The sequence below is a fragment of the Leucoraja erinacea genome, chromosome 15, assembly GCF_028641065.1.
Source record: "Leucoraja erinacea ecotype New England chromosome 15, Leri_hhj_1, whole genome shotgun sequence".
Taxonomy (NCBI): domain Eukaryota; kingdom Metazoa; phylum Chordata; class Chondrichthyes; order Rajiformes; family Rajidae; genus Leucoraja; species Leucoraja erinaceus.
In genome coordinates, this window is record NC_073391.1 from 5,006,954 (window position 1) to 5,024,203 (window position 17,250).

Below are 17,250 nucleotides of genomic sequence, written 5' to 3' on the forward strand. Positions count from 1 at the left end.
GCCTGCCTTCTCCCCATATCCCTTGATTCCGCTAGCCCCTAGAGTTCGATCTAACTCTCTTTTAAATTCATCCAATGAATTGGCCTCCACTGCCTTCTGTGGCAGAGAATCCCACAAATTCCACAAATTTTGGGTGAAAAAGTTTTTTCTCATCTCAGTTTTCAATGGCCTTCCATTTATTCTTAGACTGTGGCCCCTGGTTCTGGACTCCCCCAACATTGGGACCATTTTTCCTGCATCTAGCTTGTCCAGCCCTTTTATAATTTGATATGTTTCCATAAGGCAGGAATGTCCAGCATTTTTAAATACTAGATTTGATTTATTTTACAATCCAACAACATAATTTATGGACATGAATGGTCTCTTCAGTGATGCATACAATATAGTACGATAGAACTTTATTTATCCCTGGAGGGAAATTGATCTGCCAACAGTCATCATAAAACACAAGATGAATGAATGAATGAATGAATAAGTTTATTGGCCAAGTATTCACATACAAGGAATTTGCCTTGCTGCTCCACCCACAAGTTACAACATGTCATGCAGTGACAGTTAGAAATGACACATAAAACATTAAACATTAATAATAAAACAACACTGGACAAGATACATGAAACATGAAATTAAAATAACAAGTGGAAAAGATTGAGGATGTGCAAAGATTGGGGAGAGGGGAAGAGGGGGAGGGGAGTCAGTCTATCCCATGACAGAAGGGGAGGAGTTGTAAAGTTTGACAGCCACAGGCTAAAATGATCTCCTGTGGCATTCTGTGCTACATCTTGGTGGAACCAGTCTATTGCTGAAGTTACTCCTCAGGTTGACCAGTATGTCATGGAAGGGGTAAGCTGTATTGTCCAAGATGCTCCGCAGTTTGAGGAGCATCCTCCCCTCCAAGTTCACCTCCCATGAATCCAACTCCACCCCCAGGACAGAGCCAGCCTTCCTGATGAGCTTGTTAATCCTGTTAGCATCCACGGCCTTTGTTCTGCTGCCTCAGCACACAACAGCGAAGAAGATGGCACTGGCTAACACCGATTGGTAGAACATTCGCAGCATTTTACTGCAGACGTTGAAGGAGCGGAACCTTCTCAAAAAGTACAGCCGGCTCTGTCCTTTCTTGTACAGGGCGTCAGCGTTCCTGGACCAGTCCAGTTTACTGTCCAGGTAATCTCCAAGGTATTTGTACTCCTTGTTAAACTGCATATTGATGGAGACAGGGGACAGGTGTGTTCCTCTCCTCCTAAGGTCCACCACTAACTCCTTAGTCTTGTTGAGCTGCAGGTGATTCAGCCCACACCACTCAACAAAGACGTTGACTACACCTCTGTATTCAGCTTCCCTCCCCTCACTGATGCAGCCCACAATTGCAGAGTCATCCGAGAACTTCTGCAGGTGGGAGAATCCAAGTTATATCTGAAGTTCGAGGTGTAGATAATGAACAGGAAGGGAGAGAGGACCGTCCCCTGTTAGGCCCTTGTGTTGCTCACTACCATGTCCGAGACACAGTTCTGTAGCCTGACATATTGTGGTCGTCCAGTCAGGTAGTTGGTGATCCAGGACACCAGTGGAGCACCCACCCGCATCTTCGTCAGTTTGCTGCCAGCATTGCAGGCCGGATGGTGATAAAAGCACTGGACAAGTAAAAAATATGGCTCTCACAGTGCTTCCCTACTTATCCAGGTGAACATAGGAATGATAGAACAGGTGGATGTTAGCGTCCTCAACCCCTCTTCTTTTTTGGTTGGTAACCGTCGCTGCAAGGGAGTCCAGGTTCAGGGATTTTGTGCGTAACCAGATCTGGTATTGAATGAGTGAGACGTGTGACTTTGGTACCAGTATGTTTCCCATTCCAGGCTCAGGTTCATGATGTGTGAAGTGTGCAATGTAACCAGTCTGTCACAACTGGTCATATGAATTGAGTTAATTACTGCCTCCTGAGACAAATATTGCTTACAACTCACTTTGGCACAAAGAATGAATACATTTGGTATGTCTTGAGGATGCATCACATTCCTCAGGGATATCGGTGTCAGATTAAACCAAATTGAGTATGCACTTTTCTCCAGATCACTGCTCCTTCGTTTCATGTGAATTTTGAAGATAATATCGTTGAAGATACCATTAACCACTATAGTCTCATCATAAACAGTTAAGCTGTCCGACATTACTCAATATTCACAAATCAATAATTGTTTGAACTGTAAATGAAAATATTTTAGTTTTAATTGACAGTAAACATAGAAAATATGTGCAGGACGGCCAGTCGAGCCACACCGGTCATTGTGATCACGTAACCTGAGTCCCCCTACAGCTCGGATTCATCCCTGTGGCAGAGAATCCCACAAATTGGGCAAATTTTGGGTGAAAAAGTTTTTTCTCATCAATTGGAGGGTTTTCAGGGTGGATCTTAAGGTGGCCCCTGGTTCTGGACTCCCCAACATTGGACCATTTTCCTGCATCTAGCTTGTCCAGATAATTTGATATGTTTTCCATAGGCAGGAATGTCCCAGCATTTTTAAATACGAGGAGCGGGTCTCTTCAGTGATGCATACAATATAGTACGATAGAACTTTATTTATCCCTGGAGGGAAATTGATCTGCCAACAGTCATCATAAAACACTGAATGAATGAATGAATGAATAAGTTTATTGGCCAAGTATCACATAATTTGCCTGCTGCTCCACCCACAAGTTACAACATGTCATGCAGTGACAGTTAGAAATGACACAGAAAAAAGAGAGAACATTAGTAAGAAAGCACGGGAAGGAGTGACAGATAAAAAAATGAAACATGAAAACGGAAGAAAGAAAGAGTGGAAAGATTGAGGATGTGAAAAGAAAAAGGGAGAGGATTGGGGAGAGGGAGGGGGGGGGAGAGAGAGAGTCTATCCCATGACAGAAGGAGAGAGAGGAGTTGTAAAGTTTGACAGCCACAGGCTAAAATGATCTAGAGAGAGAGAGGCATTCTGTGCTACATCTTGGTGGAACCAGTCTATTGCTGAAGTTACTCCTCAGAAAGAGACCAGATATGTCATGGAAGGGGTAAGCTGTAAGGTCCAAGATGCTCCGCAGGGTGAGAGGAGCATCCTCCCCTCCAAGTTCACCTCCCAGAGAATCCAACTCCACCCCCAGGACAGAGCCAGCCTTCCTGATGAGCTTGTTAATCCTGTTAGCATCCACGGGCCTTTGTTCTGCTGCCTCAGCACACAACAGCGAAGAGAGAAGGAGAGAGAGGAAGAGAAGGAGATTAGGAAGATGCCCTGGTAGAAAAGGGAAAGAGAGAGCATTTTACTGAGAGAGAAAGAAGGAGCGGAACCTTCTCAAAAAGGTACAGAAGAGGCTCTGGTCCTTTCTAGTACAGAAAGTCAGAGAGAAGGACCAGAAGAGAGGTTTACTGTCCAGGTAATCTCCAAGGTATTTGTAGAGAGAAGAGTAGTTAAAGGATGCATAGAAGAGATGGAGACAGGGGACAGGAAAGAGTGTTCCTCTAGGGAAAGAAAAGGAGACTAACTCCTAGTCTTGTTGAGCTGCAGGTGATCAGCCCACACCACTCAGAGAAAGACGTTGACTACACCTCTGAAGGGAGAGAAAGAGAAGAGAAGAAAAGAGGAGGAACTGATGGAGAGAGACAAGGGAAAGAGAGAGGTCAGAGAAAGAGAAGAAAGAGGGGTGGGAGAAAAAATCCAAGTTAGATCTGAGTTCTGAGGAGGGGATAAGAAGAGAAGAAGGAAAGGAGAAAGTCCCCTGTTAGGCCCTTGAAGAAGGGAGACTAGGAGGTCCGAGACACAGTTCTGTAGCCTGACATATTGTGGTCGTCCAGTCAGGTAGTTGGTGATCCAGGACACCAGTGGAGCACCCACCCGCATCTTCGTCAGTTTGCTGCCAGCATTGCAGGCCGGATGGTGATAAAAGCACTGGACAAGTAAAAAATATGGCTCTCACAGTGCTTCCCTACTTATCCAGGTGAACATAGGAATGATAGAACAGGTGGATGTTAGCGTCCTCAACCCCTCTTCTTTGTTTGGTAAACGAACTGCAAGGGGTCCAGGTAGGGTTTAACCAGGGGTCGCAAGTGAGTGAGTACCAGCCACTCCAGGGACTTCATGATGTGTGAAGTGTGCGTAACCAGTCTGTAGTCATTGAATGAGCTGAGACGTGTCCACTTTGGCACAAGAACCAGGCAGTATGTCTTCCACATCACAGGAACCCTCTCCAGGCTCAGGTTCAGGTTGAAGATCTCGTTGAAGATACCAAATCTCATTGTACCTCTGTGCAATGACAATAAAATATATTATTATTAAGATATGCGGGAGTACTCCACACAACTGGTCGGCACACGCCTTGAGTGCCCTACAGCTCGGAGCCCTTGGCTTTGCCTGGGCAAAATCTGCTCAGCCCCTTCTTCATCTGCTCAGTCTTGATGGTCAGGTGTGACAAGAAGGGGCAGCGGAGGTGGACCAGGGGGATTGAGGGTGAGAGTTTGTCGAGGAGCGGGGGGAGGGTGGGCAGAGGCCTCACCATCAAATCTACTAACAGACAGGTTGAGCTAATTGGCCCAGTCCTGATTGCTTTCCCTCCCCAGATCACTGCTCATCTTGTAGCCTGTAATGTTTGAAATACCGCTCAACACATCCCTCATGTTGTTCTGCTGAAGTTTCAGCTCCAGCTTTCTCCTGTAGTCGTCCTTGTCCTGTCTTAGTCTCGGCTTCTGACCTTTCTGCATCCGTCTCACCTCCTCCCTGTCACCATTTCGGAAGGCCCTCTTCTTCTGGTTGAGAAGGGCCTTTATGTCACTGGTGACCCAGGGCCTGTTGTTGGGGAAACATTGTCAACCCTGGATCCACACCAATATGTGTTCAGAGCAAACAGATCAACGGATGATTGCTCTGTATGGATGGGAAGGGAATGGAGGGTTATGGTCTGAGCGCAGGTATATGGGACTAGGGGAGATTATGTGTTCGGCACGGACTAGAAGGGTCGAGATGGCCTGTTTCCATGCTGTAATTGTTATATGGTTATATGGTTATGATGCCATTGTCACTGCCCTCCATACTGTACTGCTCCACCTAGAAAAACGGGAAGCATACGCACAACTGCTATTTGTGTATTACAGCTCCGCATTCAACACAATCATACCCAGTAGACTGGTCTTCAAGCTGTCTGACCTAGGCCTTGAACACATCTGCCTATAGATTAAGGACTTCCTTATGGATCAGCTGCAGCCAGTCAGGATGGGACCCCACCACTCCCCCACTCTGACACTCAGCACAGGAGCTCCACAAGGCTGTGTGCTGAGTCACCTCCTCTACTCCCTCGATACCTATGACTGCATACCGACCCACAGCACAAACACCATCATAAAATTTGCAGACGACACGACAGTGGCGGGGCTGATCACTGAGGGTGATGAGTCAGCTTACAGGGAGGAGGTACAGAGGTTAATAGGCTGGTGCTCAGAGAACAACTTAGCATTAAATACAAAAAAATACAAAAGAGCTTATTATTGACTTCAGGAAGAAGCAGGGTGACCATCCCCCACTGCACATAAACAGAGAAAAAGTGGACAGAGTCTCCAGCAAAAAAACTAGAGCGGAGCAAAGTGGTCCACTCCTGCAAAAACCAATGGACTGACGTGTAGTACGCAACGGAGCGGAACGTCCGCCATTTTAGTAAACCTGACCCGACATCCGTTATGCCTCTCGCAGTATAATCAGCGTTGCGGGGAAACAGTATGTGTGTGTGTGATATAACTTATCTACCAAATTCATAATTTTGTTTATTTTCTTTTTAAATGTTTTCCTCCCTGCTTAATCTATCTATTTCTGCCCATTTCACTCCCAACCTTCCTCCCCAACCCCCCACCCCCCTTTTTCTGCAGTTTCCCCTTGTATTGTTCTTTTTCTCTTTATCTTATTTCTCATGATGTACATAGGCCATAAAGGCAATTATATATATATGTATATAAATATATATATATATATCTGTATATATAAATATATATATATTTCTGTATATATAAATATATATGCGTGCGTGTGTGATATATATATATATATATATAGAAACACATATATATTAATTATATACATTTGTGTGTGTGTGTGTGAACATATATGGGGCATAGAATTGAAATGTTAACCAACCCAACTAACACTAAACAATTTGTGTTTTACTATTTGACAATGCCTTTGTTAGCTGACCAAATATACCTAATAATGGAAATGAGTTATTTAGTATAGCAATGTTACAAAATTTTGAGATTTAAAAAATCAAGTCTGCAATTTATCCCATCAGGTAAAGCATAAAAAGAAGTTTAATTTGACACGTAATTCACTTTCATATCTTCAGTATAAAAACATTTATGGCCATTTTCATACTCGGAAATTAGCATCTTGTTCCCTATTGCTTTTCCATTGACTTAACACAAAGGCTGTGATCAAGGACAGTCAAAATCCCATAACTTTCTTAAAAATTAAGAGAACTGAAGGATTTCGACCGAAATGTGGCCAATTTCCTGCAAATAGTCAAACATTGCTATTCCATCATCAAATATGTCTATTATTCAGTCCCTTGCCTATACTATGAAAAATCGGGCTACCTGCTTCTGCGCCTTCTTCCTTTCTATAGGTAGCGACTGAAGAGTTCAGATCGTATACGTAGAGGATTGGATACAGTTGGTCAGGGCAGGCAGTCTTGCAACTGCTTGGAATCAGTAGTCTGGGTGATGTTCAAGGATTCAGAAATGGACGTGAATGAATACGCCATTGCCACACTAAAAAGTTAGTGACTTCTTAAGGAAATGTGTGGAGGAATGTTTTCTTACCGAAACATCCTTGTGTTCCCTAAGAAGAAACCTTGGATGAACCAGGAGCCCTGCAATCTACCTAGGGCCAAAAGATTCAAGTCAGGCGTTCAAGTCAGGCGAGCCATGATCATGCAAGACATCCAGGTACGATGTCAAGAAGGCCATCAACAATGCAAACAAACATTACCAATCTAAAATGGAGGCCACTGACATCTTCAACCTCTCACTAGCAGGCCCCGATGTTTCCATCTGCTTTAAAGAAAATCTATAATACCAGTACCCAAGAAGAGTAAGGTGACATGCCTCAATGACTACCAACTCAGCGCTCAGGTTCATTGTGATAAAATGCTTAGAGAGGTTGGTTATAATGCAAATCAACTCCTGCTTTAGTTATGATCTGGCCCCAATTTAATTTGTCTACCTCCACTCAAGATCGACAGCAGATGTGATTAGATTAGATTAGATTAGATTAGATTCCTTTATTGTCATTCAGACCTTTCGGTCTGAACAAAATTTCGATGCCTGCAGTCATACACAATAATAATAAATAACAAAACATACAATAAACACAAATTAACATCCACCACAGTGAGTTCACCAAGCACCTCCTCACTATGATGGAGGCAAATGTCTTAGTCTCTGTCTCTTCCCTCCTTGTTCTCCCTCTGCACTGAGGCGATCCGGGCCGAAGATGCCGCCCTCCAGTCCAGTGAACGCAGTTGCGGGAGCTCCGGAAACAGGTCATCAACCTGCAACCTGCGAGCTCCCGGTCGTCCACTGGGCCCGCAGCTGAACCTCCGAAATTATGTTGCCGCCGCCGCAGCTCCGATTCGGGCCGTTGCCGAAAGCTGGATCCCCACCTCAGCGAGTCAGGCTACCACCGGAACGCAGCCTCAGCTCCAAGTCGGGCCGCTGCCGAAAGCCGGAACGCCGCCTCCGCTCCGAGTCGGACTGCCACCGCCTAAGCTCCGAGTCGGGCCACTGCCGAAAGCTGGAACACCACCTCAGCGAGTCGGGCCGCCGCCGGAACGCAGCCTCAGCTCAGAGTCGGGCCGCTGCCGAAGCTGGAACGCCGCCTCAGCGAGTCGGGCTGCCACCGCCTCAGCTCAAAGTCCCGCAGCCTCTGCTCCGAGTCCCGGGGCCTCAGCTCTGAGTCCAGCTGCCTCAGCTCTGAGTCCCGCAGCCTCAGCTCCGAGTCGGGCCGCCGCCGCCTCAGCCCCGGTCGGCCAGCCTAGTCCTGCCCGACTCTGCCTCCGGAGCCTCGAGGTCGGTCGCAGTTGGAGGCCACCAGCTCCGCCATTAGGCCTCAGCGCAGACGGAGGCAGAGAAAGGGGATACGACAAGAAAAAGTCGCATTCCCCCAAAGGAAGAGACAGAAAACATGTTCCCCCCCCCCCCCACACACAACCTAATAAACCAAAATTAACTAAAACAGGACAAAGAAAACAACAACAAAAAGTAAAAACAGACGGACTGCAGTCATCACTGGACCACTTGGACAACAGAGCATATACCTCAGGCTATTGTTCATCAACCACAGCTCAATGTTCCACACAAACATTCTTTCCAAACCCATTGGTAGACTTGGAACTAGGTCTCTGCTTCTCCCTATGCAATGGATCCTTGGCTTACTCATCAGCAGGCCTCAATCGAATTGGCAACAATACCTGGCCCTAGCTAACCATGGCACAGGGGTATCTCATGGGTATCTCAGTTCCATGCTCTAGTCTCTCTGAACTCACGACTTTGTAGCTAGCTAAAGCTCCAACGCTATCTTTAATTGGATCAATAATGGGTAATGAAAAGTCATTTTGATTACTACTCTAAAAAATTGGTCTATGTTTTACTCTTTACTTATTCACTGTGACTTAGAATTGAATGGGCACTGAAGAATAAAATCATGGAATGGAGAGTCAAACGCCCCACTCGATGGAATCGTTACTGTACTGGAGTGTTTCAAAATTTTCTTCCTCTGCTAGAGCAAAATCTTGGTCGCTCAGTAAGTGAAGAACAGAGCGCCGGTCTAGAGAGCCTTTTAAAAGAGTACAAGGTTGGTCATGCCCTTCAGTTCACAACATATCTTTGTACTTAAATTATTCTGAACTTTATATTTATTAAGGTATAGAATTGTAAACCTTTGAAATGAATTGACTCTCATTTTTAGTTACCCATTATCAACAGTTGAAAATGAAAACTTTATTTCTTGGCCATTTAGTTTCAGTTGGCAGCAATTTGTATTCTTGTAGTGTCATATTTCTATGTTCGCTTTAGGTTTTAGGTTTATTAAAAATGTTGTTTTGCATGCTATTCAAACAGATCAGATATACCATAAATAGATCCAATCAGTTCAATCACACACAGCATTAAGCATGTAATACTTAGGTTCTGTCTATTTGTCCAAATCTCAAATTGCTAACCATCATGTTTGGGGCTAGTCAGAGGTACCTTCATTCGGTCCCGGAGTATAGGATACTCTGCTCTTCAAGGTTAGTCTCCTGCCTTTGATGATGCTGTTGCCATCCTCCTACTCTTGTTTTGAGGCCTGGCTTCACTGACACCACTACTCACTCCCAGGTGAATTAGCACTGATCACCAGGTAGAATTATCAATGCCCTGACTTACTGATAGGGTTTAATTATGGTTTTAACCTATGATATATCAAAAAACCTCATGGCTTAATTAATTGGATAGCGAGATAGGAGCATCACTGCTAGACACCTTAATGGATAATAGGTTTGGGGGAATCTTTGAAAGCAATCTCTCAAATAAGAGAGGCAGAAAAGTGAGTCTACATTCAGTCTGCCTCTATTATTTCTCTTTCCCTTGACTGACACTTCCATTGATTATTCAATCACTGATTAATGGCCCTACATTTGTTTACTAACACCTATGCTTCCATACTATCACTAACATGTGAGCTCAGACTGAATGTCTGATCCAGCTAATGTGGAGTTAAATGTTCCGCTTTTCTAAGATCAACTTGGCCAGGCTTTCCATAAGTCCAATTTTGCAGAGTGCTTGGATGCAAGACTAAACTATATACACTACTCCATGTTGGCTTCAAGGCCCTATGTTTTTGCAATAAGACTTTTATACTACTACAATCAAACCCTCCCGTAGTAAAGGCTAACAGACTACTTGCCATCCTGATGCACGTCTATTGGTCTTCAGTGACTTCTGTGAATGCACGCCGAGGACCCTTTGAGCATCAACATGACCCAATCTCATCATTTAACAAATACTTTGCTTTTCTATAAATGTGCACCAAAAAGGATGAGCACACATTTTCTGCCGTGTTCTCGGTCTCTCAGTTAGCTTGTCCATTATCATCTGAACCCGCTTAACATCCTTCTTTGTAATCACATTCCCACAGTGGGAGTCCTCTACATGAAAATAGGACTTTGCATCCATAATGAGTCCTACCAAACCTGTCAAGGGCAGATGATCTGTGTAAAGTAGATTGATGAGAGCGATGCCAACCAAGTAGGTTTATCCCCATATTGATTTACTAAACTAGCTGCTACAGACCCAGTCTGGCAAGCATGTACTTCAGCACTTAGTCAGTCAGTATTATTGCTAGTAGGCCATTCTTCGTTGAACACGGAGGGGCACTGATTCATAAATGAGTGAGGAGGTAATCACGAGGTTGTTGCTGTGTCCATGTCCTTCCTAATGCCATGGGACCTGGAGTCAATGTTGAGGACTTCTGTGACTTGTCACTCATCCTTGTCCTGTTGTACTGCTAGCACTGGTGCACATGTACTGCTCATGGGCCAAAAAATAATCAAGGATCATAATAAAAGAATCTGTAGGGCATGATTCCACGAGCATGGCTGTCAGGCTATTACCTAATAACTATGGGAGTGTTCCTTCAGCTTAAACCTCAGTCCTCAGATGTTCATGAGGAGGGCTTTGCAAGATCAACTGAGCTGCAAGTGACTATGACTATACAGTGTCCAGATGCCTAGAATCCTTTACTTCCAAAGGAGCCAAGTCAAGTCAAGAGAGTTTATTGTCATGTGTCCCAGATAGGACAATGGAATTCTTGCTTGCTGCAGCACAACAGAACATTGTAGGCATAAATATAGATGAGATAAGTGTGTCCATATACCAAGAATAAATATATATATATACACATTAAATAAACAGATAAAGTGCAATAGACTGTTATAGTTCAGAGTTTGAAGTTGTGTTTAATAGTCTGATGGCTGTGGGGAAGTAGCTGTTCCTGAACCTGAATGTACCAGATTTCAGGCTTGTGTACCTTCTACCTGATGGTAGCGGGGAGATGAGTGTGGGTCCTTGATGATGCTGGCAGTGTTTTTCAGGCAGTGACTGCGATAGATCCCCTCGATGTTAGGGAGGTCAGAGCCAATGATGGACTGGGCAGTGTTTACAACTTTTTGCAGCCTTTTCAGCTCCTGGATGCTCAGATTGCCGTATCAAAGTTCAAAGTAAACTTTATTGTCAATTCGATTGAAATTGCGTTTCCCCATACTCCAAATGTGCAAGTAATATTTATAACACAGACAGACAATATACCAATAAGATAGACAATATACATTATTTAAAATATTCACAGTGTGCCAGACTGTAGTAAAATTTTGAGGTATGTTATTAAAGTGCAATAATAAAGGTGCAATATAGAAAGGTGCAAATAGCATACTGCAGACATTGAGTTAAAGTTAAATGTTCATGGAATTTTCTTGAGTGTGTTGAGTAATCTGATGGCCTGAGAGAAAAAGCTGTTTTTGAATCTGGTGGTTTTGCTCCGCATGCTGCGGTAGCGCTTGCCAGATGGTAGGAGAGTGAACAGTTTGTGTGCTGGGTGGGTGGTGTCTTTGATGATATTGGTTGCTCTCTTGCGACAGCGAGATGGGTATAAGTCCTGGATTGCAGGTTGGGGTGATCTGGTGATCTTCTCCGCTGTCCTCACCACTCTCTGTAGGGCCTTCTGGTCAGCAGCAGAGCAACTGCCATACCAGACTGAGAGACTGCTGGTAAGAATGCTCTCAATGGCACCCCTGTAAAAAGTGGTGAGGGCAGAAGGGGGGAGGTCGGCTCTCCTCATCCGTCGAAGGAAGTGGAGGCATTGCTGAGCTTTCTTGACTAGGGAAATGGTATTGGTGGACCATGTCTGATCATCTGTGATGTGCACTCCCAGGAACTTGGTGCTTTTCACAGACTCCACTGCACTGCCATTGATGGTGAGTGGGGTGTGTGCTATCTGTTTCTTCCTGAAGTCCACAGTTATTTCTTTTGTTTTATTGACATTGAGTTGAAGGTTATTGATGTCACACCAGCTGATGAGTTGTTGTACTTCCTCTCTGTAGGCAGAGTCGTCATTGTGGCTGATGAGGCCCACCACTGTTGTGTCATCAGCGAACTTGATGATGTGGTTCGAATTGTGTTTGGCACAACAGTCATGTGTCATCAGCATGAACAACAGAGGGCTCAGCACACATCCCTGTGGGACCCCGGTGTTCATGATGGTGGTCTCTGATGAGATTTTGCCAACTCTTACCGTCTGTGGTCTGTCAGTGAGGAAATCCAGTAACCAGTTGCATAGTGGGGTGCTGATGCCTATTTCGCCGAGTTTATTCACCAGGTGTTGGGGGATGACTGTGTTGAAGGCAGAGCTGAAGTCGATAAACAGCATCCGCACGTAACTGTTATTGTTTTCCAGATGAGCCAGGCTTAGGTGGAGTGTTGTTGCTATGGCATCATCAGTGGAATGGTTAGGACGGTACGCAAACTGGAATGGGTCAAGTGTAGAGGGGAGACTGGATGTTATGTGGGCCTTGACCAACCTTTCAAAGCACTTCATCATGATGGACGTGAATGCTATGGGCCGGTAGTCGTTCAGTGTTGAAGCATGCTGGTACGATGGCTTGGCTCAGAGAGGTGTTGTAGATGTCCGTAAGAACCTCTGTCAGTTGGTCAGCACAGTCTCTGAGCACACGCCCCGGTATGTTGTCAGGACCTGCAGCTTTTCTGGGGTTCACCTTGAGTAGGGTCCTCCGCACATCAGCTGGGTCCAGGTGAAGTGCTTCATGATCTGGGCAGGGAGGGGCTTTTGTTGGTGTGGTGGTGTTGTCCTCCTCAAACCGGTTGAAGAAGGTATTAAGTGTGTTGAGGAAGTCTGTGTTGTCCCCGCACGGTGGAGGTGTTGGCCTGTAGCCGGTGACAGACTGGATGCCTTGCCACAGGCGCTTAGGGCCCTTAGTGTTTGTGAAGTGTGCTTGAATTTTCTATCCATAGGCACGCTTGGCTGTTCTCACGCCCCGGTTCAAGTTGGCCCTAGCAATACTAAGGGCGTCTTTGTCCCCGGACTTGAAAGCAGCATTCCGTGCTCTCAGGAGCTCACGTACCACCCTGGTGAACCACGGTTTGTTGTTGGCCCTCGTGGTGATGTTTTTGATGACGGTCACATCTTCCATGCATTTGAATATATATCCAGTCACAGATTCAGTGTATTCCGTCAAGTTGACATGATGGTTGGCAGTGGCAGCCTCCCTAAAAACGGTCCAATCTGTGCAGTCGAAACAGTCTTTGAGAGCTGAGGTGGCTCCCTCTGGCCATGCTCTGATCTGCTTCACAGACGGCTTGCTCCTGGTCAATAGAGGTCTGTAAGCTGGAATTAGCATAACAGAGAGATGGTCTGAGTTCCCCAGGTGGGGATGGGGAGCAGCTCTGAATGCCTGTCTGATGTTGGTGTAGACTTGGTCGAGTATGTTATTTCCCCTGGTTGCAAAGTTCACATGTTTGTAATAATGTGGTAGTACTGTCTTCAGTTTGGCCTGATTGAAATCGCCGGCGATTATCTAGACAGAGTCCGGGTTAGAGTTCTGCATTGAGCTGATAGACTGATACAATATAGACAGTGCGTCCTTTGTGTTCGCACTGGGTGGAATGTACACAGCTGTGATGTTGATGGTTGTGAATTCCCTTGGCATGTAGAATGGTCGGCATTTAATTGTCAGAAATTCTATATCCTCAGAACAGTGGCTTGACACAGTTACGGTGTTTGTACACCAGTTGTTATTGATGAAAATGCATACACCACCCCCCCGGGATTTACTGCTGAGAGCATGACTCCTGTCCGCCCGGAATGTTGTTAGTCCGTACAGCTGAATGGCGTTATCCGAAATGGAGTTGTTGAGCCACGTCTCTGTGAGGATGATGGCGTTGCAGTCTCTGTCCTTTCTTTGTGTAATTAGATCTAGTCTAAGGTAGTCCATTTTGTTTTCCAGCGAACGAACGTTGGACAGCAGAATAGAAGGAAGTGCAGGTCTGTAGGGGTTAACTTTTAGCCTGGCGCTGATACCCGCTCGGCTGCCCCGCTTGCTAGGTCTAGCACACCGCTTGCGCCGCAAGCTAGGTCTCACACACCGCGTGCACCGCCTCCAGCGTCGCCCTGTGATGGGAGGAGAGTCCGCTGCCTTGCAGGCCCCTGGGTCTTGCCGGTGTAGGATGCCTAGCTCGCAGAGTGCCTCGGGTTCCAATGCCAGTGTTACTCCAGAAAGGTTTACGGAAAAGTCGAAGTTTCTTAGTCCAAGCAGTATAGTTCTGTTATAGACTACTCTCACACAAGACTGTGACGGTACAGACAACATATTAAACATAAAACGCAAATCGCTATCGGGAGCTGGAGTAGCCACTGCCGTACAGGGCGCCGCCATTTTGCCATGTTCAAGCCACGATGCAACCGGTCAGCATGCTCTCTACTTTGCACCTGTAAAAGTTCAAGATAGTCCTCCTTGACATCTCGACCCTCCTTAATCTTCTCAGGACGTAGAGGCGCTGATGTGCTTTCTTTATGATTGCATTAGTGTTCTCGGACCAGGAGAGATCTTCGGAAATATGCACGCCCAGGAATTTGAAATTCGTGACCCTTTCCACCATCGACCCGTTGATATAAACGGGACTGTGGGTCCCCATCCTACCCTTTCCGAAGTCTACAATCAGTTCCTTGGTTTCCTGGTGTTGAGAGCCAGGTTATTGTGCTGCCACCATTTGGTCAATCAGTCGATCTCACTTCTATACTCGTCCCCATCAGTGATACGTCCCACAACAGTGGTGTCGTCGGTGAACTTGATGATGGAGTTCGCACTATGTCCGGCTACAGTCATGAGTATAGAGTGAGTACAGCAGGGGGCTGAGCACGCAGCCTTGAGGTGCTCCCGTGCTGATTGTTATCGAGGATTGCACATTTCCACCAATACAGACAGACTGTGGTCTGTGAATGAGGAAGTCGAGGATCCAATTGCAGAGGGATGCGCAGAGACCCATATCTGAGTGGTCCAGAGCGGAGTGGAGAGCCAGTGAGATCGCATCAACCATTGATCTGTTGTGGCGGTAAGCGAACTGCAGTTGGTCCAGGTTTTTGTCGAGGTAGGAGTTGATTTGTGCCATGATCAGCCTCTCAAAGCAGTTCATCACCACAGACATTAGTGCCACTGGTTAATAGTCATTGAGGCACGTCATCTTGCTCTTCTTTGGCACATTTATTTTTATCTTTAAATTATGATGAAATGTAGTAGTGTGTATATACTGTATGTTTTCAAAGAGGAACAGTTAAAACATAGGATCAGGGATAGAAGAATAAATCCAGTAAAATATTCAAAAAATCATGTTTATCCAGCTTAGAGACAGAAACGTTATATGTGAAAGGGGGAAGGGAAAATAAAGGGTTAAATGAATAAAGGTGTTTGAATCTACATAGCGCATAAAGATTGACAACTTAGTCAACAATTGCCAACAATTTTGATTACGCATTCTTTAATTTGAAAATCAGTTTTGATTAATGAAGCATATAATGCAGACAACTATAATGTATTTTTTTTAATTTTCACAGGTTTCTGGATTTCCTATTCAAATGTGCTATTCAAAGTTGGAGTCAATATTCGATAAAGTTTACAGTACTGGCATTCATAAAACAGATATTCCAAATGTTGAGTTTGCTGTCGCCGTGTACATTCATCCATACCCCAACAATGTATTATCACTATGGATCTACATAGCATCTTTAGTTCATGACTTCTAAAAAATACTTAAACTTGTCGTTGTTTAGTATTTTTGATCTTGCTTTGCCCTTTTGTTGTAGTGTTTTTCCATGCTGTTCATTTTATTGACATCTCCCATTGTTAGTTGTATGTAGAAATTATTAATAATGTTAAAGTTCTTTAGTCCAATGGGCTGCACCATTTTCATAAATTAAACACATTTAATAATTTTCAAATTACCCACTTCAATTCTTTCTGCTTTCTAGAAAAATAGAAAAATTCTCCATCAATCTATTTAGTATTCTGTTTCATTGGAGCTTCCTCTTACAATTTTACCAAATTCATTTATCTCCTGGCCTCATCAAGATGTGTTCTTAACTCTAAATATAAAAAACAAATATCAGCAACCAATAGTTAATATAAATCATTCATTAGGAGATACCGCCAGCAATATTTTTGTAAACATACAATTGATTTTCCGTTTTTGCAATCCTGTTTGAAAGTGTAAAGAGACAGAACATTTTCATTTTTTCTATTATCTTTTCATTGCAAATAAAATCAACAACTTTCACTTCGGAAATAAACATTTGTGTCCAGTTGCAAGTGTAGGTTAAAAATATTGGTGGTGTACATATGAAAAACAGATAATATCTCACAAATATTTCATTAAAACTCAATACCATTTTAGTTTTAAAATATAAACCAAAATGTTTAAAGTCATTTATCATGTAACAAAACTAAGGTGGCAGAATACTCGCCCATGTTGCTGAAATTACGTGTTTGATAGTTGAAACTCGGGGAAGAGCTTTGACCCATGACAACTGACCTCATCCTATCAGAGATGTAAGAGGATTTGTGTTTAAGTCAGTTTCTGATGTTGTACTGGCTTTGGAACTTTCCTATAAACATATATTGATGGTTCTATCAGATTTCTCATTTTATATGTAGGATTCCAAAATCTGTAATTGAGAGAGAAATTTATTAAATCCTCTGTCATTGGAGATGAGTTTATATCATTTACTCTACTAAGAATTTGGGGTGAATAGATGGAGGAACGCTAATCTGACAAACAAATATGATTTTTTAACCAAAGCTAAATAGAACGCTCAGCGAAAATCGAAAAAAAATATGTAAAATAATTAGGTTTCTTTAAAATTATTGAAAACATAAATAAATAGCAAAAAGTAATCAATATAAATATAATAGTTTTTTTTTTAAGTGAACTAAAGCAGAATGAATGGGCATATCACAAGAAAATTTAAAAGCAGTTTTCCAAAAAAAAAGGAAAAAGGAGTCACAGGGAAGTTACAATAGCTAACAATTCACTCAGAATGAAAGAAGCATGAAAGATTATTGCAGAACATTCAAGCTCATGAAGTAGAGAATAACATATTGGGATGGGGTAAAGATTGGATGGCTAATAAGAAAATGAGAGTA

At 43.9% G+C, this 17,250-nt stretch overlaps 1 protein-coding gene across 1 annotated transcript in view; it reads left to right on the forward strand.

Moving 5' to 3' along the window:
* Positions 1-16,981, forward strand: part of LOC129704367 (protein CC2D2B-like) — a 244,759-nt gene extending 227,778 nt beyond the window's left edge. Inside the window, exons 46-47 of the mRNA XM_055647454.1 lie at positions 8,681-8,858; positions 15,666-16,981. Of these exons, the coding sequence (XP_055503429.1) occupies positions 8,681-8,858; positions 15,666-15,854 (367 nt within the window). The 3' untranslated portion in view covers positions 15,855-16,981. The remainder of the gene's footprint in view (positions 1-8,680; positions 8,859-15,665) is intronic.
* Positions 16,982-17,250: the final 269 nt, after the last annotated feature.